Below are 23,990 nucleotides of genomic sequence, written 5' to 3'. Positions count from 1 at the left end.
GTTCTCATATCCCTGTCCCCGAGGGCGGTTCTCAATGCATCCCACTTCTCCATTTCCAACCCCTTTTCAGCTTTATAAATTGCCTTCTTGTATGTCTTCCTTGCTGTTTTAATATTTAGGCGATCGTTGGTCTTAACTGAAGTAACTAAGGCTCTTTTTGCCATGCAGCACTGGTCATTAAACCATGCATGGGGGACTTCCTACGTGGTCGATTTGTTTTTTTGGGAAAAAAGAAAGTCAATGCGACTTCAAGGAATTACAACTTGGCCATGGCCCCCACCACCTCGCCGCTAGCCCCCAGATTATGAGCCTTGAAAGCAACCCTGTCCCCGAATGATCTAAATGCATTACCACAATCAACCTGAGCAATGTGCGGATTGGAAGAGCCAACAGTATGCCAAGCTGCGAAACTATAAATTGGAAACTAAAAACCTATACTAGGATTCTAAAGTTGTCTGTGCAATGTTCTCACCTTTCAGATGACTGATGTAAAAGACAGAAAGTCCTTTTTTAAGGGACTACTGATAGGTAATCTGGAACCCCTTTATTATAAGCACTGGAGTCCCGGAAACCTAAACAGGGGCCTTAATCAGAATCAGAATTAGAACGAAGAGCAATGAATGAAAATAATGCCATTCAGCAGAAGGGGTCCTCAGTGCCCGTCATTTGAGGCCCACTCCCAGTCAGAGGATGGTGACTCTGACACTGCTTCGCTCGGATAGCTGCTTTTGGAGAATGAACACACTGGTTATAAGTAGACTAAACAAATACTGATCTAGCCTTCTGCCTAGTGTACCGCCAGCCACTGACCTGTAATGATGACATGGAATTATAAAATGGTGGTACAGAAGGCTACTGCAGCCCATTACCAAGGGAGGCTTGGCAGGGTCTACCACTGGCAAACATATCCCAATGATGAGAGTCCCTATTGAGCACAAGCACCCCTTCTGTAGTCAGCCACAAATTTGCAACACACAGAGGACTGACCCTACATCCGACCGAAGCTACCACCACATGAATTCTCACCCTCACCTATCTTCTAGGGTTGATTTGATCAATATTTGTGATCATCCAATGCATAAGTGTCCGTACTAGTCATATTTGGATGGTAAAGTTGGGGTTACAGTCAATATTTTCAATGTAAATTTTAATTTGAAAAATAATTGAATTGTGTCTGCCTAAAAGAAAGCCCAGTTATCGATCGAAACTGAGTGGTTAGTTAGCAATCTCTGGTATCAAAGAGGGCTTAGTCAATAATGTTTATCACCTTAGCACACGTGATGTTTTTGTAACGGGTGTGGTGTATGATGTGTGCAAGTGGTTACCCAAGGTCGACACCAGCACTCCTTTTGGTGTCTGGGACTCACATTTTATCCTCAGACTCAGAGCAAGCGTAAGAAAGGGAGAAAGAAGGAGGGACAGAAACATAGGAAAACTTACCCAAAGGGCAAAAGGAAGCAGAAGTTAGATAAAGGGACCGAAAAAGTAGGGTGGTGTAAACAAGAGGCTAGAGGAGGGCTTTAGCAACATCAGAAGGAAGGATCCTAAGAAAATATTTGGTTGCCGACTCTGGAGTGACGCTCACTGCTAACTGGTTCATAATGTCAAACTGCCATTCTCATTCATCCACCCCAGGCTGCTACACATTCTGCCAGTTCCAATGAGCAGGTCTGGTTTCTCATTAATATTTGCCTGGTGCGTGTTGTACTTCTTAAGTGTAATTTCTTTTAACAGTTGCCACTGAACTCTTACCCCATAGTTTGGATCCTGGAGAAATCCCTCCTTAGCGTTCAGCCAGCTCTCTGCCTGCTCCAGTTCGCGCCGAAGCAACTGGATCTCCAAATTCTCTTCATACAGTTCTTTCCTTACTTCCCAGCAATCTGCAACTTTTCTCATAAATTCTGATTGTTCCAAAAGTTTCTCCTTGATCTGTGAACGCAAACATTCATATAAAGCCAATTAGTGCTCAGAATAGTCTCTTCACATCTCACAGGCATAACTGGCATTCTTAGAAAGGCCTTGCCTTTCAGGGGCAAGGCCAAAGCAGGCCTTAAAATTAAAGGGAAGCTGGGTGATGCCAACTTTGAGCATCGAAATAGTTATTATTCGATTAGCCTTTAGAGTTGGTGCAATCCTGCATCAGTGAAAACTTCGAAGAGGACTGCATGTTTTTTTTTTAAATATGGTTGTCCATTATATATTTTAAAATGTACAGCGGAATTTTCTGACTCTGCTGACCAAACATCTCTTTTACCAGTAGTAATAAACATTTACAAAACCAATTGGCCTGACTAACATTTTTGGTTATTAGCCAGACCTATTGGCTTTGCTCGCGCATGTTATTTTACTCTATGTGCTGCAGTTTAAAGTAGCCCATTATGATGAATTGAAGTGCAGCACCCAAACTGAGAACCCAATTCTCTTTGCAACTCTGCAGAATTAGGAACTTGGGGTGATCTCAAATAAAATGCGCCTTGCTTTCCCTTCCCAAAAGAACAAGTTACTTACCTTTGGCAACAGCTTATCTGGTAGAAACTGTATTGAGCCGCAGATTCCTTATCATAGAATTATCCCCTGGCATCAGACTGGACCCGAAAACCTTTTTTGGAGCAGGACCCCTCTGCGCTGTTAGGTGACGCTATTTGGCTCCATGGGGCATCATCAGCATCCTCCAAGTTGGAAGTGACTTATGTGGTGTCTATATTGGTACCATCCTAGCATGCTGACATCAATTTCTTTTTGCAACTTTCCATGCCAGAAGCCCGGAGACACAAGGAACACTAACCACTAGTGTGTGAAACTTGGGCCCTGAAGAGGTAGCAGTCCTACTTTTATAAATCAGTCCACAGAGCAAGGAGGGGGTGGTGTTGGTATGAAATCTGTGGCTAGATAGAGTCTCTACCAGATAAGGCACTACGGAAGGTTAAGCAACTTCTTCATCTAATAATAACTTCTAGCCACAGATTCCTTATCATAGAATAGATACGAAGCAAGATCTCCTCGGAGGTGGGTCTACAAACTTGATTCATACTAGGAAGTCCTGCAAAGCTAAACGGTAAAATTCCCATCCTGAAAGATCTGACTGTCCGGGCAGTAGTGCTTGGTGAACGAAAGCAGCAATGCCCACATTGTTGCCTGGCCTTACGCAGTGGTCGCAGCCTTTGCTCTGGTGGAATGAGCACGTAAGCCCTCTAGGGATTTCTTCTTGGCCAATGTGTAGCAGATCTTAATGCGAAGCACGATCCATTAGGAAATGGTTCCCTTCTGTATGGCCTTCCCTTTCTTGGCTCTGACATAATACATGAGGAGTTGATCTTCCCCCGGAACGGTTTTGTGTGGTCATGGTTGAATGACGATGCTCTTTTAGGGTTCAGCCGGTGCTGTCTCTCCTCTTCCTTAGTGATGAGGCAGAGCATAAAAAGTAGACACGGTGATGGATTGGCCTACATGGAATGGGGTTATCACCTTCAGCAAGAAAGCGGCTCGGGTCCAAAGGACCAGTTTGCCTAGGAAGGAGACGTATGGAGGCTGAGAGACAACACCTGTAGTTTACTGGCTCTCTGGCCAGATGTAAATGCCACAAGAATGGCAATCTTGATTGGGAGAATCCTATGAGGGCATGTATGAAGCAGCTCAACTAGAAAGGAAAGAACCATGTTAAGGTCCCATTGAGGAAATAAGTGTTAACCTTTATGGAACTTATTTACAATATGGGACTTGAAGAGGGAAGGCTGATCTAGCAGCCGCAGGAAAGTGTAAATGGAAGACAAATAACCTGTTTAATCTGCCCAAAGCAGAGCCCTTCTGGGCCAGGGCAAGGATAACAGAAGAACTTGGGGATGGGGTGCAGATAAAGGGTCAACCTGTATGGCTGAACACCATGCCACAAATGTGTTCTACGGCCGGCATATACCATCTTGGTGAAGGGATGCTAGGCTGCGAAGATAACATTGCAGACTTCAGGCAAAAGGTCAACATCTGTCAACTGTTGCTGTTATATCTCTATGCATGAAGGCAGAGTGTTGACAGGTTCAGGTGGAGAACCCTCCCCTGCTTCTGTGACAGAAGATCCTCCAGAGGGGGCAGCCTGACCTGAGGACCGATGGCCATGTTCAACAGCTCAGGATGCCAAAGTCTCCAAGCCCAGGCTGGAGCCACAAGGATGACTTGGGCCCGGTCGTTCAAGATCTTTTTGAGAACTCTGGCCTGGAGTGGTATGGGTGGGAAGGTGTACAGGAGGCTGGAGCTCTGCTACAGATGAACACTGTCTCAGAGGAAGAGTCCCCTTGGAAACTCCAGTGCACAGAAGTGTGGGTATGCCTGGTCTCTGCAGTGTTGAACAGATCTAACCAAGGCTCTCCTCAGTGCTGAAAGAGACCTTGCACCACCTTCAGATGGAGAACCCATTTGTGATCCGCTAGGCATCTTCGGCTGTGTTTGTCCGCCCTGGTGTTCAGAGAGCCTGCCAGGAGTTGAACCACCAGGGGAATGCCTTGAGTTTCCAGTCAATTCCAAAGACGCAGGGCTTCTTGACAAAGGGTCCACGACTCCACTCCGCCCTGTTTGTTGCAGTACCACATGGCGGTGGTGTTGTCCGTCAACACCTGCACCAGCCTTCCCTTGATAAAAGGTAGATAGGCTTTCAATGTCAGCCGGATCGGCCAGAGCTCCAACAGGTTTATGTGGAGTCTGGATTCAACCAGAGACCAGGGACCTCTGATCTCCACCTCTCCCAGATTGCTTCCCCAGTCCAGGAGGGAGGCACCAATCACTACTGTCAGATCTTGTAGGAAAAAAAAGAGGGGTCTGCTGCTGAGCCAATTGCGGTTTGTTAACCACCACTGCAGATCTTTTGCAGTTACCTCTGAGATATGGACCATGTCGGAGTGATACCCCTGATGCTACACCCACTAGAACTTCAGATCCCACTGCAGAGCCTGCAAAAGTCAGCGGGCATTTGTCACAAGCAGGATGCAGGAGGGCATGAGACCCAGCAGCCTCAGAGTCAGTCTCACTGAAACGCAGGACAGAGCCTGAAACATTGGTATCATAGTGTGAAAATCCTGGACTGAACAGGGGTTTGTGAGGATAAGCCCAAAACTGCACCATGTCCAGAACAAGTCCAGCGAAAAGGAGTGTCTGAGAGGGAGTCAGGTGTGACTTTGGCTCTCATTGATAATGAACCCCCGGTGAGTGGAGGAGGTCTGCCATAGTTTGGAGGTGGGAGAAGACTTCCTGGGGCGAGCCTGTCTTCAACAGTTAGTCATCGAGATAGGGGAAGACTGGTACCCTTAATCTCCGCAAATGAGCTGCAACCACCGCCATCAACGTTGTTAAGACCAAAATGGAGCTATGTGAACTTGGCCTACCATGAACCGCAGGCAACAGCTGTGAGCAGGCAGGTCAGAGATGTGCAAGTATGAGTCATGCAAGCCCAACCCTACCATCTAGTCTCCCCGGTACAGGGCAGACAGGACTTGACAAGCCCAGGACTTGAGTGAACATGAGCATTTAGAATTTTTCCTTCTTCAGGGAGAAACTGAAATGGTGCAGGTTTAAGATAGGACAAAGACCTCTGTACTTCTTGGGGATCCAGAAATGTTGTCCTCCATTGGCCCGTCACAAGTGGGAGGTATGGAGGGAGGGGTAGTGTAATTATGAAGGAGAGGGAGTAGCCCCTTTGAACAATCTGGAGAGCCCAGCAGTCGGATGTGATAGACCTCCACTGGTGCAGGTGATGGCACATTCTGCCACCAACTAGATGCCCATGATATTCGAAGGGTAAACTAAAGAGGCTTTGCGCCTGCTGCTGATGGAGGAGGTTGGGCTTGCCGGATCTCTGGTTACATGAACCAAAATGTCTGTGAATACCGCATCCTTGACCACGCAGGAGCTGGGAAGCTTGTGTGTCATGGTGGCTGTGGGAGTAGAGACGCAGCTGGAAGCCCCTTCCGTGCCCATGGAAGGAGAAAAAGATGGACTGGGGTTGGCAAGGAGTTAGGGAAAGGTCCAAGGACCTTGATATAGCACTGCTGTCCTTGAAGCACTCTAATGCTTAGTCTGCCTTGTCTCCAAAAAGACGGGAGCATCAAAGGGCATGCCCATGAGCGAGGTCAGGACATCCCCTAAAAAGCCAGTGGTTCTTAATCAGTTGTGACACCAAAGGGCCAACAATGATGAAACCGATATGCCCAGTGAGTTGGTTGTGTCTAAAGCACAGCAAGTGGTGAACTTAGCTATGTCACTCCCGTCAGCAATAGCTTGTGAGAGTATGGCTCGGGCCTCCTCCGAGACCATATGTAGCACCTGCACAACCGTGACCTAAAGCAAATAGGAGTATCTGCTCAAAAGGCCTGCAATGTTCATCAATCACAGTGATAGCTTGCAGGAAGAAAAATCCTTCTTTCCCAAGGTATCCAGCCGCTCGGATTCCCTATCTGGTGGTGTGGTAGGGAATGCACCATTATATTTAATGGAGGTGGAGGATTGGATCACCAAGCTCTCTGGAATGGGGAGTTAAGTGTGGAAGGTAGGGTCAGCTGTAAAGGGACAATGGCGTCAGGCAATTGCCCTACCCACAGGAGCCCTTGTGAAGGACTTGGACCAGGCCCAGAGTAGAACATCAATCAGGGCTTCATTACATGGGAGTAGTGGTTCTGTGGGGGCAATTCCTAGTTATAGCACCTCGGTCAAGACATTTGTCTTGACTACCAATGAGGGCAGCTTAAGGTCCAGAACCTCAGCCGCTCTTCGCACCACCTCTGCGAAAGGGAAACCCTCCTCTGTAGCCACTGTAGCAGGAGAGACCAAGCCAGTGTCTAGAAAGGTGTCCAGTCCATGGAAATCTGCCAAATCATCACACCAGTTGTCCTCAGTGATCTCTAGGGGCTGGTAGTCATCAGGGTCCAGTGGCCCCTGCTACTCTTCCCCAAGCCCTAGCCAATAGGAATAGGGCACAGTCTCCAGGCTGGATGAAATGCCTCCAGTCTGCTCCGGAGTCGGATGACGCCCATTTGGCTCAGTGTCTGAGTCAGTGATGAGAATGGGGATGGCGGTGCCGGGGACGTTGGCAGTGGCGTTGGCGCCGGGGAAGCCGATTTAGATCGACCGGCACCGGTCCATGGAACCAAGGGGCTTGACTGGTGCCAGGGGCAAACCCATCGGTGAAAGACCAGCATGGGCTCCTCCCAAACCAGTGGGACACAAAGGTGCTCCAGCAGGGACGGGCTACCCAAATGTGATGTGCATGGCCTCATAAAATTCTAAAAGTAGGGTGAGGGTTGCTCTGGCACCTGGAAACTCGAGGAAGCACAGAGCCAGCCCAGGCAGAGGCTCAATCGCGGAACCAGGCCTCAAATGCTGATGCTCCCTTATCTCGTCGGATGACTTTGTCAGATGGGGTAAAGTCGAAGAAATCTTCAACTTCTTGTTCTTTTTGCAGGACATACCCCAACGCCCGGACTACTTAGAGTGCGATGACGTGCATTTTGGATGGCTCAGCACTAAACCTGTGACATTCCTCTCTACCAGGACCGAGACTGTTATGGTGTCACACATCCAGCAGCAAGGAGCTTGAGGGACCACTCACTCAAGGCCTTGAGATGCATGGTGTGACAATCAACACTGGTCTTGATGTTGTGGTTGTGTTCAAGGCACCAGAGGCAGATGAGGTGTGAGTCAGTCACCGAAATTTGCAGATGCTAGGAGCCACATGGCCTAAACCCAGCCTTCCTTGCAGACATCCCTGACATACCAGGAGACAATGTCTTAAAACTCTTTGACAAAAGGTTGAAAAAAGTTCAGACGAGCCACAGTGGTCTTCTCCAGATCTGTGCTGAATGGCACTGAAAGATAAGAACTGATATCAGGATACTGGTATGTTGGCAATATATGCACAGTGCACGTCATTTCTGGCATGGGCAATGTCGACGATGCCATGCGGAGCCAAACAACGCCACCTACCAGGGTGCAAGGGCACTTCTCTAGGCAAAGTTTCCATATCCACTCTGATACCAGGGTAAAATTCTAAGGTAAGGAATCTGCAGCTAGAAGTCTCTATTAGAACATATTTGTTATACGTACCCCAAATAGTATGTATATCATAACTAAGGCTCCCTTTTCCGTTTTTACTGATTTCTAAAGATAAATACACACAGAAAACCATTTATTTACTTGTTTGTATTTATTTTTAAATGTGGATAAAAACGGAAATTGGGTGCTTTTTGAGTGATTCTAAATACTCTTTGTCATGATTGCCAGGCCAATAACTGTGTGGACTGATAGGTAAGGGGGTCAAAAAAGAAAGGGATTATAGTAAAGATGCTAAAACAGCAGTAGCTATGTACAAGGCTGATACTGAAATGTGCATATTTTCAAATAAGTGCATTGATTTATCTTCTGCGGGTGTTCATATCACTGAAACCTGGCAGGCATTCAAGCAAGACTGCATATTTATCGGTTAAATAAATGTGGAAATATACCAGTTTTAGCTTTACTTTTTTCACAAAACCCATAATAAATATGGATAAATATAGATAAAGTTCACAGAAAATGAATATGGATAAATACAGACGGAAACGACCCAAAAATAAATACCATAAATCCTGGAGCCCTAATCCTAACTCTGCCACTCTGGCGATTCGATGTTGAAAATTTTTAATTCTAAAAAACAATATTATTAGAAGTTAGACAGCCCTCTTTATTTCGCTGCCAAGAATGCACTGGTCACTAATAATAAAATAGACATTAAAATAATAAATATAATATGACTTTGTTCCAGTCCACACCTCTGCGCATGTCACTTCGATATTTATCTATTGATTTTTTTATTGAGTTGTATATAACACAAATTAGACCCAAAAGGTATCAGAAAACTTTATCTGATGTCACAGCAGCAATAACATGAGATACATGTGGAGTAAATAGTAATACAAAGTGAAATTATATAAAAATAGAAGATGTGAGAGGGGTTTTAGAATAACTCGGGGAATCAGTATAAGTAATCAACTTCATCCATTTATTAAAGTGGTCACATAAATCATCTTTCCAAAGGCCTGTCACAAAAACTGTCCTTTCCAATAACGCTTTCAAGTAGATATCCTAATAGGGGACCATTGTGTTCTCCATGATTCCCATTAAACTGAGACTTGGAACCATCAAAGCTCCAAGAACCTACTAAAGTCACATTGCAATCAACAGAGAATACCAATGTTCTATGATCAGTAAGCGTGGTATTTATAACATTCAAATCCAATATGCATTTACAAGCGGAATACGCGGCAATGATATAAACAATAATAGAGAGACCCAGCAGGGATTTATGCGTATTTTGGGCAGGAGAATTGCAAGCAAATCTACCATTTAGGATAACACAATCATTCTTCTTTAAAAGACCGAGGAGTGAATGACTTCTTTTACTTGTTTTTATTTTTGGTGGGAAAAGAATCGGGGAAATATGAAGCACTTCTTTTTCGGCATCCGCAAACAGGTTAATAGAGTGATTTGAGACTTTACTGTTTAAATCTCCAACTAAGACAACATGAATATGTGCCCCCCTGGGCCAGAAACTCGCTTATAAAGGAAAAAAAGATAATTAGCAGAGTATTAAAGTGAGGGTCTGGGGGAATATACGCATTTACCACTAAAATAGAATTCCTCATATTCTCACCCAAAGAAGGGAAAAATGTTATAGCTTGGTAGAAAATTGATGGATCCATGAAGCTACTATAACTTAATTTATTTATTTTTAAACTTTTATATAGCACAAGTATATATCTGGTTTAGTGGGTCTGTTTTTATTTGCTGTTTGGAGTCTGTATTCAGATGCCTAAGTGTGCATCTATGAGTTCTTGGGTATGTGCATGCGGGTTTTGTTACATATGTTATTCGTTTTCAACTCTCTCAGTAAGTGCTTGTTTGGAAACTCTATGGAAATACATGCATGTATGTACGTGTCTCGGTGTGTGTATGAATGTATCTGTATGTGAATGCATAGCGCACAGTTTGTTTTACTGAGATCTGCTTCTGTGTATCATGCTGAACAAAGACTTCGTAAATTGTATATCATTGTGCCCATGCATGTGCCTTTAACTTTGGAAGTTGTACTGTGCTAATATGTGTGTGTTCTGCATTTGCGTCTTGGAGTTTATGCAACTGTATATTTCTGTGGCAAATTTGTCTATGTCTCTGAGCAAGCATGTTAATATGTGTTTGGGTCTGTGCATATCTGTCTTGCATATGCTTATGTGAACATTTGTGTTTTGTGTGTCTGTGTGCAGTTTGCCGATACGCATCTGTGTGGCTTTCTGTACACAGGCAATTGTGTGTCTATGCCAGGATATGTACATCATTGAATCCGAATGGTTGTGTCTTAGCCTCTTTCACGACGTACGAATGTTTTAGGGCAAGTACCTGTAAAGTTCTGCACTGTAAGTGTATATGTTTTGTGCGTTTGTCAGTATCTGTCTGTGTTTATGTACTGTCAGCAGAGCTTTAAATGGGCTGGTACTCACAGGTACTGAGTACCGGCACTTCTCATTTTTACTGCTCTGAGTACCGGCACTTCTCTGCTGCCAAGGAGAGTACCGGTACTCATCAAAGGTAGGCTCATTGTTGCTTTGGCTCACGCGCACGAACGAGGCTGTCTGACAGCCAGAGCGCCTCTAGCCCAAGCTGAGACACCTCTAAACAATTCAGCAGGGCTAATCTGCATAATGTCCGGTGTTCACCAACACGCTGGGTAGCAGGGTCCATTCAGGTCCTATGCTGTCAATCACATTCACACCATGGTGTGCATTTGTGCACACACTCGAATCCAGGCATCCCGCAGCAATTAAGAAAGCCAAGGGAGATAAGGGGTGTAAAATGTTCTATTACTTACCGGTAATCTTCATTACTCCGGGTCCCGTTGACCTCGTCCCATTCCTTAAAACATGGAGATGACCATCTCCACAACAGAAAAAAGAAAAGGAGCATGTTGGGATACCCTACCTGCTCCATCCCACTGGGAGTACATAAGTGGTACCAGCCCAGCATGCAGCCTGTTCTTTTTTCTGTCTTCCGACAGAATGGATGTGGAGTTTTTGTTGTTCGTAGCGGTCCCAGTTTCTTTCTTTTTTGCTGTATGTCCGGGTTTCCTGCTGTCTTTCTTTTGCAGGTTCCTCCTGGGCCTGGTCCTTGGTCAGGAGGGACCTGGGAGTAATGGCCTTTATCCCACCTGAGTCTTTTGTGTGAGTGTCTGTCTGCTTGTGTCCGGGTGTTTGCCTGCTTGTGTGCGCATGTTTGTGTGTGTGTGGAGAAAAAAGAGGGAAAGAATTCAGACACTAGGGAGGTATTTTAAAGGGCATTCTTGGAATGTTTTGTGTGAGCGTTGATGCTTGTTTCTGTGAGTGCGCACTCAAGAATATATGTGTTCGGCCACATAGTAGAAGTGTCTTATATGTCTTGTCCTTAGCCCCGCCCCTGGCTCTACCCACTTGCTACACTCATAGCTCATTTTAAGAGTACCTGCACATATTTTTTCCCATTTAAAGCACTGACTGCCAGTCAATATGCATAGAGCAGTGTTTTTGGGGCTGTAATTTGTTGTGTTTTCCATACGATATGTGTTTCTATTAGCCTGTGTTTCTGATATCTGTTTGACATTTTGTCATTCTGTGAGCTTATGTTTTGGTTTTATCAGTGCTTTTGTGTATTTCTCAGCTTCTGTTTGGTTTTATTGTGCTTGTTAGATTTTGTTTTATCTATCTGTCAGTCCATCATCCATTGTGTGCATGTGTTTGTGAGCGTAACTGTTGCCCATGAATTGTATGTGATTATCTGTGTCAGTCCTTGTGTTTACGTGTGTGTGCGTAGGTATGTATCATTGTGTGTGTCTTGCAATCTGTGAATCTGTTTTCCAATCTGGGTCTTTTTCTGCCGCCTGTTTTATGTATGGAATCAGTGTATGATGTTCAATTCCCTCTTATGTAAATTGCAGATTGGATGTTAGTGCATCTTTATCCATGACGGAATGCTGGTCATAAAACACATTATCAGAGAGAGATGAATTCAGCCAAGTGAAATAAATCGGTTCCCTTTGGCACAGTAAACCCCGTACAGCAAGGCTGTTCTATACCACAGTGCATTGGGTTGTATTTGTATGTATATTGCGCTTTCTCTATCTTTTGCAATACCTGCAATGCTTTGCTGTATATACCACTGAATGAGAAAGTGATGGTATACGTGTAAGAGAAAGGCACGCAGCTGTAGCCAGCAGATGGTAATGATCAAACAAAAGACATCCAAATACTGGGGGTAGACATAAATAGAATCATAACATTTGCAGCTAGACAAAACGTGACGGCCATCTTCGAAGTTTTCAAGATAACACTCCAAAGCGGCTGTCAACCACCATTGACTTTGCCAGTGGGGGCACCACAATCTTACAAGCACTGGCGGAGCTTCTTCCATAGTTCTAGTAGGGATTAAAATCAACTATTTAAGAAAGTAACAGACTGAAGCAATGTTCAAGATACAAAATGGATAATGTCAGCTCTAATAATTGTGTAATTGAATTCTCTATGCCTACTGCCGTTGTGTGGTCTGCTTAGTGAAGCCGGATTCGTTTACCTCCTCGGACATGAAATGTCCCTTCTCCACCAGGGCATTTCCCACCAGCTGCATTTCGTTGTGCCTCAGCCGCTGTTTGTACATTTCTCTCTTGTACTCCTCATGGCGCTTGATAAGGAGCTCAGCGCCAATTATATCATTTGCCAGCTCTTCGGACATAAGGACAGCAAGCATCTCCTTGGCCCACACCCTGGCAAGATGGAGTTAAAAGAGTTAGCACTGGTGAGCAATGTTATATGCAAAATATTTGTTACATTTTTTACACACTGGTAATCACGGAACGCACCATCAACAGCCCAATTATTTTTGAATTCTTTATTTATATGGTTTTAACACACTAAGAGCCAGGTATCCACAGCAGCGGATCTTATCCTGGGTCCAGAAAGCCTACTAAGGGGGTCTGCGACTCTTTAATATTTCATTATATCAGTGGGTTAAGAAAGTGCCTATAGTTAGTTACCCAAAAAATCTAAATTTTGAAATGCTACGTAAATGTCAAGTAAAAGTTGGTATCTTTAACTTTATTCTTGGTGGTAGCACAAGATTTTCAGTAGTGTTTCCGTGGCGGCCCACCGAAGTCGAAAGGTCAAGAACCACTGCTTTAAGCATTCAGAGCATTTTACATGATTGGGCTGAACCACGAAAAATAAATTAGAACTTGTTAATACCACATAGAGAGCATCATCGAAATCGGCATGGCTATACAGTAAAACACGAAGTAAATGGTGGATAGAGAGTTCTGGCCAAGATTAATCTTCTTCAAATGTAATCCATAAAGGCAAGGAATACATTTCTTCTGTTTTTTTTTTAGACCTCAGCTACAAACAGCTTTACCTATTGATTTCAATACATAAAACATATTTAAGGCCAGTCCTTTGTCATGATTAGATGGCCCAGTTATCTATTTCTTCTATGTGTTATTGATCAAATGGCTTTCCTCCTTATACTTGCATTTGTCATGGCAAAACTCATTTTGATACTACGGTTTTCTTACCTGATTTTTTTTTAAGCATATAATGGAAGTGTTTTGCTCTCCCTCTCCCCTTTCCTCTTCATGAATATCTTGTCCATTTAAAGAGGAGACATATATTGGATTTGCCTGTGCTTTTTTTAGACATTGGTTAGTGCGCTTATAGGCAGTTATGAGAGGAAGCAAGCAGAGTAAAAAGCACAGTAGACCATTGAAAGAAGGAAGATACAGCAAACATAGCAGCATTGGGAAAGTTATACTATATCGCGTGTAGCACAGAAAAAGGAAAGGAAGCAGGAATAAAGGGCGTTTGTACTGATTCTGACTTGAGGGGAGGCGCGGCTTCTGTCCAATTAATGCCTGCCACTTGCCACACCACAATTAATATTCATCCTAATATGAGAGGTTGTGCTGTGGTACGGTGCCTGTGGACATCAGCATAGTATTAGGGCTATCACCATGCTGATGCTCAACTCTTCTGTGGTAGGTGCCCCTGCAGAGCCATCTGGGGAAAGATGAGTAGTGCTGACCAACAACAGCCCAGCTACATCCCTTAGACTGGGGAATCCATAGGATTCAAGCAGCAATGTTGTTCTAGCATGGCACTACAGAGCGTCCCACAACCAAAAGGATTTCTCCCCATGGCCACACCAAAGGGGATAAACACCTTGTAATGCCCATGCTTACCAGGTTCAGTGGTGAAACAGACCTTTGTCGTTGTATCTGGAAATTAAGGTCTATTGATGGTCTTTCCAAAATCTTGACACTGATGTAGGCAGGCTGTTGGAACCACCAGGAATGTCAGGATTTCAATATGTGAAGGCCCTACGAACACTAATCGATCTTTCACTGGAACATGGCCCAGTACCTATTCAACTACCTATGGGTTATTGAAATTTAAAAGCGGAAACATTATACAGTAGATTTTATCGCATATAATAGCCATATTTGCTATTACATTTTGTAGTCAACTACTTTTCGTTTCATACAATGATAATTGTTAATCAAACTAACATCTCAGAGTTGCTCAACTAACAGCTATGTACTTCTCCAATCTTGCATGTCTTCAAACCAGCAACCATCAACCCATCCTGTATGTCCTATGTCCTGGGGTAATAACTCCTACATAATACACAATTTAAATATTGATTGCAAGCCAGACTAAATCAGCCCACCTCCTCAGTTCCAGTGCAATTCTGGAGAATTAAAGGCAGCGAAAAGTGCTGGACGCCAGTAATACTCTCTCAGTTACACATGGGTTGCACACAATATCTTGTATTAAAGGGGGCCTGGGGTCTGGTGAGTCAGTTGAAACCAGATCACGGCTGACCGAACCATTAGGAGTTCTATTAAACGTTCATCCCACTGGACATTTTTCATATACATTTTCTTTGCCGTAGCCCATTCCACCAATATTCTAAATTTCTGCTCAACAGTTTTTTGTTTTTACTTTTCAGGGATTAGGAACAGTAAAACATTTCCTCATTGTGAGTGGTACGTCCCAACCCAAACTGCCTTCACTTATCGACTGTCCCAACATCCCCATTCAATGACTCCCTATTAACTGGGGGCATGTGGTGTTTCATGGTCAGAGTAGGTTTGGTTGCTGCTGTCAGGAAGCAGTGTGACAACACTGTTCATGCCATCAATAAGTTTGGCTGTTATTTCAGATTGGGGTGGTATGAATTCCTGAGACATCAAGGTGCAGCATTGTCATGCATTGTTCACAGGACATGTACAACCACTCTCAGGGGCAGAGAAGTAATAAAAGATTACACTTCTGGGACATGACATATAGCGACTGAATAAGAGAAATCTCATCCCCTCATTTTATGCAAGGACTGGAAGTGAGGATTATGCCTCAACATTTTTCAATCGCAGTCATTTTTAAGTTAATACCTCAAACCTTTATAAAGCTACTTTTTCCATTGAACGTTCAGAAAGAATAAGAAAACACAAATAAATCCACCAATCACATAATCCAGTCTCGTTTAACTGTCTGTGCATACCTTCCATTTCCTCTTTCTTTACTACTCAGCAAAGTGCAGTCTTGATTTTTTATCCAAGCCGAACGGTCGTGATTGTAGATGTAGGGTTTTTTTTTTACTGTATTCACTATGGATACATTACTTACCTGTAATCCTAGTTCTCTTCCAGGGGTATTCTCATCAAAGTCATAAGAACATGAATATTCCCGCCCATGCGTGGGGACCCCGGAAACATATAAAACATATATGTGGAAACCATATATGTAGCTCTATATATATATATATATATATATATATATATATATATATATATATACATATATATATCTTTTCCTTTGGCAGCTCAAATTTCGTCAGGGCTTTGGCGCTTCCTTTCGAGCTCCATGGCAGAGCCACGCCGTAAAATATTCTTCCACCCTTCTTTCACAAGAAGAAAATGGAGTCGCACTCATGGGCACTTTCCAAGTGTTCTGTTTATTTTAAAGATTCCAATTTTTTTTCGCACAACCAACGCGTTTCAGTGTCCACTGACACCTTGATCACAGTTAGAGGTAATCACTATTTCCATGACATATATTTTATTTCAAAATAACTGTCACATGACTTCCTGTTTCCTCAGAGGTGGAATTATGGTACATGTAGTTAGATTGTTTTACAAATGCAAATAAGTGTATTCTTTCACCTTTGAAATTTTACATTTGACAACTCCTCTTCAATACTTAGCGATTTGATTGATTTTTTTACACAAACTGTATGATTACATTTCAAATTTTAACCTTAAACGTTTAAGCTTTGCCTTCATTGCCCTCCAGTGGGCTATCACTATAATAATTCATATTCATGATTTTAATTACGATTTTCTGTGTATTCAATAGAAATTCTTCCTCTTTTCCTATAACCCCACTTAGTTTTTTCTAAAAAAACAATTGTACCGACAAACCTTTTCCTTTTGGGTACATTTTTTACAAATGATATCCTATTGATCAAAATGAGGGGAAAAAAAGGGGGGGAGGGGGTGGCGAAAGAAAAGAAAAAGGGGTGAAAGTATAAATAAATTAAAAAGAAAATTTACTAAGGTAAACTCATCTCTTCTGTTTTTATCCAAGCAGTATCTTCACTTAAGAGTTCATTCTATGAAGAAAGTCATTGAAATTACCAGTTCACATATTACAAAAATTGGGGGGGGGGTTCTTGTGAAGACTATTTACATAAACTTGCTTATTCCAGATGCACGTACATTTCCTCATCTTGATTCAGGCCATGTGGGGCAAATGTTCGCAATGCTAAAATCCAGCGAGTCTCACACTGTCGCAATCTTTTCTCACGATTGCCTCCTCTTACATGTTTCTCCACACTTTCAACACTGTAAAATTTTAGAACTTTCCAATTGCTGTTGTGCTTCTCTTCCATGTGTTTGGCTACTGCGTTACTTCTGTCATTGTTCACAGTAGCCCTCACATGTTCCAGAATTCGTTTTTTTACTTCGCAGATTGTACTGCCCACATATCTTAAAGGGCAGGGGCACTCGATATTATATACAACGTATTGTGTCTTACAATTTATCAGTTGTCGAATGTGCCACTTTCTTCGGTTGAATCCTGTTATTATTTTGGTGTTTTTAGCGATTTGGCATACTTTACAGCTTGAACATTTCACGAAACCTGTTGCTTTTAGCCAATGTTTTTTCTTACTTTGATTTTTCCAGTAGTGACTGTGTACCAGTTTATCTTTTAAATTTCCTGCTCTTTTACATGTTACTTTGGGATGTTCACCTACAATTTCTGCCACCGTTTGGTCCATTTTCAAGATCTTCTATTTTTTTTTCAAAATGTTAGTTACTGCACTTGATTCTTGTGAAGAAGTAGTTATGAACCTTATTGTTGGTGTTTCTGGCATTGGTGTTTTTATTTTCATTATTTCATCCCTTGTTTTTTCTTTTGATTTTTCCAAACCTTTTTCAATCACTCTTGTCTGGTAGCCTCTTCGTTTAAAGTTTTTTGCTGTTCTTTTGCTATGTTTTGTCTATTCGCTCTCCTCCGAACAAATTCTGCGTATTCTCAAAAATTCTCCGGATTAGTGAGTTTTGGTGGAAGCTATTTGCGTGTAGTACAGAGTTGGTGGATGTTATTTTGCGATGTAATGTGGCTTGGATTTTTACATTTTTGATGTATTAATCTGTGTCCAGATAGGTTACACATTCTCTATTCATTGTATATCGGAATTTGAAACCTGCCTCTGTGGTGTTTAAAATTGTGAAATATTCTTTGAAGTCCTGTTCACTCCCGTCCCATATGATCAATAAATCGTCAATGAAACGCAACCATACAATGGTCTTTTCAGCATGTGCGTCATTGTCCGGGTGCCAGGCAAAGTGCTGCTCCCACCAGCCCTTTGCCAGGCATGCGTAGCTTGGACTTGAGGAAAAACCCATTGCTGTTCCACTTGTTTGGTTATATATTTCTTCCCCGAATAGGAACACTTTATGTGTCAGACATAGCTCGATCATTTTCAAAATCATCTCATTGTGTTTTGTATATTGGATATTTCTTTTTTTGAGGAAGTATTCAAAGGCTGTGATCTCTATATTGTTCTTGATGTTTGTATACAATGCAAAGATATCCATTGTAATTAAACTATAAGAGTTCTGCCATAGTATATCCTGCAAATGTCTTAGCATATCGCTTGTGTCCTTTATATATGAGGTTAAATTTAAAACAAATGGCAGTAAGAAGTGGTCTACATAATTTACCATGGGCTCATACAAAGATCCCTTTGCCGAAACTATTGGTCTACCCAGTGGTTTTGTTTGATGTTTATGGACCTTTGGTAAAAAGCAGATTGCTACCATTACCGGGTATTCGTTTTTCAAGTATTTGACCTCATCATCATTTAATAGATTTACGTTTTTCCATTCTTCCAGTTGAATATCCAATTCTCTTTTATAACCTGATGTTGGATTGGTTTTTAATTTGTTATAGTGTTCAACATTATTCAGTTGTCTATGAGCTTCTTTTTCATATTCGGTTCTTTCCCAGACAACTACGTTTCCTCCTTTGTCTGTTATTTTCAAAATTATTTGATCATCCTGTGTCAGGTCCTTCAATGCTTGTCTTTCTCTTTCATGTAGATTATCTTGATATTTTTTTGGTTTGATTTTGTATAATTCATGAATGACAGTGTCACTGAAAATATCAATCTTGTTACCAGGTGAGAGATGTGGATAGAAGCAGGATTTTGGCTTCAGACCACTCAAACCTGAATCAATTTGGTTTTGTGCCATTTCCAATTCCATATGTTCCTCCTCCTTGGTTATATCTAGATTGAATAAAGTTAAGTATGCAGTTTTTCCCCCTGCTGTAAGTTCTGATGTTGAGTCAGTTTGGTCTTTTTGTTGTTGCATGTTGGCGCATTCGTTTGTTTTCTTTGAATACTTTGGCCAGTTTTATTTTCCTTATATACTTGTATAGGTCTATTCTAGTTTGCGCTATGTCTATGCTATTGTTTGGGCAGAAATTTAAACCACGTTGGAGAAGTGATTTTTCAGTTTCTGATATTTCTCTTTTGGAGAGGTTTATTACATTCAGATCTTCCAATTCACTTTCATCTGAAATTATCTCTAGGTTTTTTTCCTCATGCTTCGCGTTTGTGTTCCTAGTTTTTCTTGTGTTCCTTTTTCTTCTCCCTCTCATTGTCTGTTTGCTCCGCGACCTCTCCCCCTATTTCTGCCTATTCCTCTGTACAGTTGTGGTTGGCTGGTTGTTCCCATTGTCGCTGTCAGAGCACCAACCGCATATCCCCTAAAAAAGACCGCTTCAGTCTGGCTCCTTCTGTGTCTGGTTCTTCTTCTCCTCTTTCTACTGAGGCTAAGGATGATGCGCTTGTTGAAACGTTCGAATCACTTTCCAGCTGGGCACGTTGTTTCAAGTTATCATATTTTTTGGAGAAGGTGAAAATGCGTCCTTCTGAGTAATATATATAACAATAAGAAAACACAATGCAGCCTTCCATATACTGGAAACGCTGAGCAATGTTGTAAGAATTTCCCTTGCACATAAATACAATTCCAATAAAGCAGGGAGAAAGAAAACACATTTGAAAACTGATTTAATGCACAGCAGAAATCATAATTCTGTAAAGAGGAATGAAAGAACATTGCCAGCACATAGGCTGGATTGTAGAAACATCAGTGTAGAAAGCTGAAACGCTAACCCACAGAAACAGTCATGACCCCTAGCTTCCCATCATGCCTCAGGGGTGACACTTAGGTCAGTTGTTCTTTGCAAGATCCGAATGCTAGGGCACAAAGAGATGACATGTAACTTGATCATTTGCCCGAGGAGGCGGGTGGGTTGCTTATGACTTTGATGAGGATACCACTGGAAGAGAACTAGGATTACAGGTAAGAAACTTATCGTTCTCTACCAGGGGATCCTCATCAATAGTCATAAGCACATGAATAGAATAGCGAGCCCATCCCCTCATCCTGCGGGCAAGTGACAAGTTTAAATTACAGAATTCACTGTTAAAAAACATTACACAGACTCCAATTAAGTTAGCATTGGAACAGATTCCTCAAGGAGGCTTGGCATACTTGGGTATCCACTCTGGAGTCAGATTCCAGACAGTAATGCCTGGTAAACGTATGAACCGACTTCCAAGTTGCAGCCTTGCAAATCTCGGAACAGAGGCTTGCTCGTTTATTGGTAAGACAATTTAATACAGGACACTATCCACCTTGAAATGCGTCGTTTGGAGGCTGGAAAGCCTGTTCTAACAGAGCCGTAGTTTACAAACAATTGATCAGCCTTTCTAATTGATTTTGTTCCCTCCAAATAGAATGTGAGCACCCTCTTGAGGTCTAATGAGTGAAGAGACCTTTCTGCTGGTGTAGCAGGACAACAGAGGGGAGAGAAATTGTCTGGTTGACATGGAAGTCAGACACCACTTTGGTTAGGAAAGAAGGGTGAGTTCTCAAAACCACCCTAATGTGATGGCAAACCATATACGGTTCCTTAGAACAGAGTGCCTGGATTTCACTCACTCTGCATGCTGATGTTATAGCCACCAGAAAGGCTACTTTCCATGTAAGGTGTTGTAACGTGGCCTTATGAATGGGTTCGAAAGAGTTCGAAAGGAGGACCCATCAATTTTGACAAAACTAGATTTAACTCCCAAGGAGGAGAAGGAGGTCGGACAAGGGGATAAACCTTCTTCAACGCCTGAAGGAAGTCCTTGGTTAGGTGATTTTCTACAGGCTGTAATGGCCGCCAAATTAACTTTTATGGAAGTGTATTTCAAACCAGATTTGGCCGAGTAGAGCAGATACAGCAAGATTACCTCTTCTTGCCCGCTAGTCAGACTCCAACCATTACGCATACACCACAAGTAAAATCTTTTCCATTTGAAAGTGTAAGAGGTTCTTGTGGATGGTCTCTTTGACTCCCTCAAAATGTCCACATAGTCCTAAGGAAGATTCAAATGTCCGTACTGTAGGAACTCAGGAGCCATGCTGCCAAGCTCAGTGAGGGAAGGCTGGGATGCAGAATCTTCCCTCCCATTTTGGTCAAAAGGTCCGGCATGCATGGGGGTCTCCTGTGCGGACAGATCGAGAGCTGCAATTGGTCCGGATACTACCACTGGTGAGGCCAGTCCAGTGCTACCAGGATTATCTTCATCCTGGATCAGATGAGCTTGGTCACCACCTTCGGTATGAAAGGAAGGAGCGGAAAGGCGTATGCAAATGTCCCGGACCAGTCTATCAAAAGAGCATTCCCTCTCATTCCTGGTTCGTAAAATCTGCACGCGAAGTCATGGCATTTTTTGTTTAGATCGTCTGCAAAGAGGTCAATGGATTGACAACCCCATTGATGAAAAATGTTCGCCACCACCTCGTCATTGGGCACCCAGTCTTCTTGCTCTTCGAAGTGTCGACTGAGAGTATCTGCTCGCACGTTCTGTTCTCCTGGCAGATGCACCGCCGTGATCGAGAGGTTCCTGGCCAGCAGCCAGTGCCAGATCACTTGAGATTCTAGAGACAGAGGGCAAGAGTGTGTTCCACCTTGTTTGTTTAAGTAATACATGGTGGTTGTATTGTCCGTTTGAATCAGAATCGACTCGGACTGAATCGATGGATGGAATGCCTTGAGGGCCAAATGAACCGCCTGCAGTTCTAACATGTTAATATGATAGGTCTGCCCCTTGCTGGTCCATCTGCCCTGAGTCTGCAGTTCACCCGTATGCGCTCCCCATTCCTGAAGATACGCTTCTGTGACTAGGGATTGTTTTGGAAGAGGTTGATGGAATGGGACTCCCACTAGAAGAATATTTGGCTGAGTCCACCAGAGAATGGCTTTCTTCACAGCTTAAGAGAATTCGGTCTTACCAATGACCCGAGGATTGGTCCCATTTGTCCTCCAGATACTGCTGCAATGGCCTCATTCTCAATCTGGAGTTGGGTATGAGAAATATGCAAGAGGCTATCGACCCCAATAGAGACGCCACTTGCCTTACTGATGGTTGATGTGCTTGAAGGATGATATTGCATTTGTTTCTCATTGATAACAGTCTCTTGTTAGACCTAGCACCATTGGCATGGGTCTCCCGCCCATGTTTCACTGTTGTCTCCTCTGTTTTTGCTGGTATTAGATGCTCTGGGCGCAGTTCCACTGTTATTCAGTGCCACAGCACAAATGCTCCCTGTGTAAAGATGACTGTGAATTGGTATATCCCTGATTGGCTTATTTGGTTTACCTGTTAGTCCCTAGTAGTGTGGCCTGTGTGTGCCCAGGGCTGGTAACCCAAATGCTGCTGGTGGGCCTGCAGCGCTGGTTTGCGATTCCCACAGAAGCAGCTTGTAAAGTGATCCTCAGACCTGCCACTGCAGTGTTTGCGTGCAGTCCAGAACTCCCATCTTGGCTGTGAAGTGCCCACACTTCCCAGCCCCTGAACCTTCCCTTAGCGTCATGTCAGTCACCCTTATGGTAGGTGCATTGTGTTTGTAAGGTAGGACATGGCTTGATATGTGTAGCATGTCCTGGTAGTGGATCACCCTCCATTTTGTTTTTCACTGCTGCAAGGCTACCTGTTCTCCATAGGCTAGAATGGGCAGACTGGCTATTACATCTTATACGCCTATCTGACTCAGGGAACATGGTAGAAATTAGAGTTTAGTATGCCTGAGCGCAGAATGATAAAACACAACTTTTAGCAAAGGTGGTTTTAATATTCTGTGTTTGAAAATACCACTTTTAGAAAGTAGGTATTTTCTTGCCTAAGCCTTCCAGTGTGCTCTGCTGTTATGTGTATTGACTGTCTGGGTTTAGAGGGGCAAGGCAGGCTGAGTCAGACCATAGTTAAATAGAGAGATCTGCATTGAGTACTGCGGAGGGGTAGCTCCTGGACCTCAATAGGGCTGTGCCTGGCAAGGTGAATGCCGGCTCCACCTCATACTGTGCGTCTGATGGCAGACCCCCTCTTTCTGAAAGGAAGGATGCAGCCTGGTAAACAAAGTGCTACAGGCTTGAGCAGAACTGGTTCTGGCTGGGTTCAGTGACTAGAGAATTTTGAGAACAAAGACATTTGGGGTATAAATATATGTGCCCAAACCCCTGATTATTGTATTGCTCCTAGACGTCAAGAGGAACCTCTGTCCGTGTTACTGGAGGAATCTGCAGGAGAGGACTGTCCTTGTGCTTGTGTGCTGTTTCTTGGATTGGCCTGCAGTAGTTCCCCTTGTACTTGGAAAAAGGGGGAAAAGGACTTTTGAGAGACTTTTTATTTTGTTAAGCAATCACCCAAGGGCGAGAAGAGAGCTAGCCTCCTGCTGGAGTCACAGGCACATCTGACTCCCCCACCAGCCTCCTGATTCCTCCCAGTGAGGATTTCTATCTGCAGGTGAAGCCCCTGTGTGCTCCAGGGCCTCTAGTTCTACTACAGAGAAGAGAGTGCTGAAAATCGTCGCTAACGCCAGTTTGCGACCCGCCGCAGCTAAAGAGCGTAAGAAAAATCCACGCGCAGCTGCCGAAGAGCGCTCGCAAACCAAAGTTCATCGCATCGCACGCTTGTGGGCCACAAAGTGCTCGCTAACCCTAGAGATCATCGAGTTTGCAGGCATTTCGAAGGCTCGCTAACCCTGGATCATTGCATCGACATCATCGCAGCACGGACGCCTGGTGTCCGCCATTTTCCTCGCATCGCACCCGGATTGTCGCTCCCTCGCGGGGCGCCATTTTCTTTCATTTCAACAAGATCGCACACGCAACAGGATCAGCGCATCATCCTCCCTCGTGGCAAGGATTCAACGCATCGCTGGCATAGCGTGAAGAAGTCTGTCGCTTTGTCCCGCATGCACCCGCAAATCATCCTCCCTTGCGGCAAGGATTCAACACATTGCCGGCCTAGAGTGGGGAAATTCATCGCTACAG

General features: G+C 43.5%; 1 protein-coding gene across 1 annotated transcript in view; it reads right to left on the bottom strand.

Annotated features, from left to right (window-relative positions):
* SPTBN5 (spectrin beta, non-erythrocytic 5) overlaps positions 1 to 23,990 on the bottom strand; it is a 2,284,272-nt gene that overhangs the window by 126,297 nt on the left and 2,133,985 nt on the right. Inside the window, exons 61-62 of the mRNA XM_086937224.1 lie at positions 12,610 to 12,799; positions 1,753 to 1,929 (exon numbers count right to left, since the gene is read on the bottom strand). Of these exons, the coding sequence (XP_086793350.1) occupies positions 1,753 to 1,929; positions 12,610 to 12,799 (367 nt within the window). The remainder of the gene's footprint in view (positions 1 to 1,752; positions 1,930 to 12,609; positions 12,800 to 23,990) is intronic.

The sequence above is a fragment of the Lissotriton vulgaris genome, chromosome 9 (genome assembly GCF_964263255.1).
Source record: "Lissotriton vulgaris chromosome 9, aLisVul1.2, whole genome shotgun sequence".
Taxonomy (NCBI): domain Eukaryota; kingdom Metazoa; phylum Chordata; class Amphibia; order Caudata; family Salamandridae; genus Lissotriton; species Lissotriton vulgaris.
Note: the sequence above shows the minus strand (reverse complement) of the source record. Positions and strands in the feature narration are given on the sequence as shown.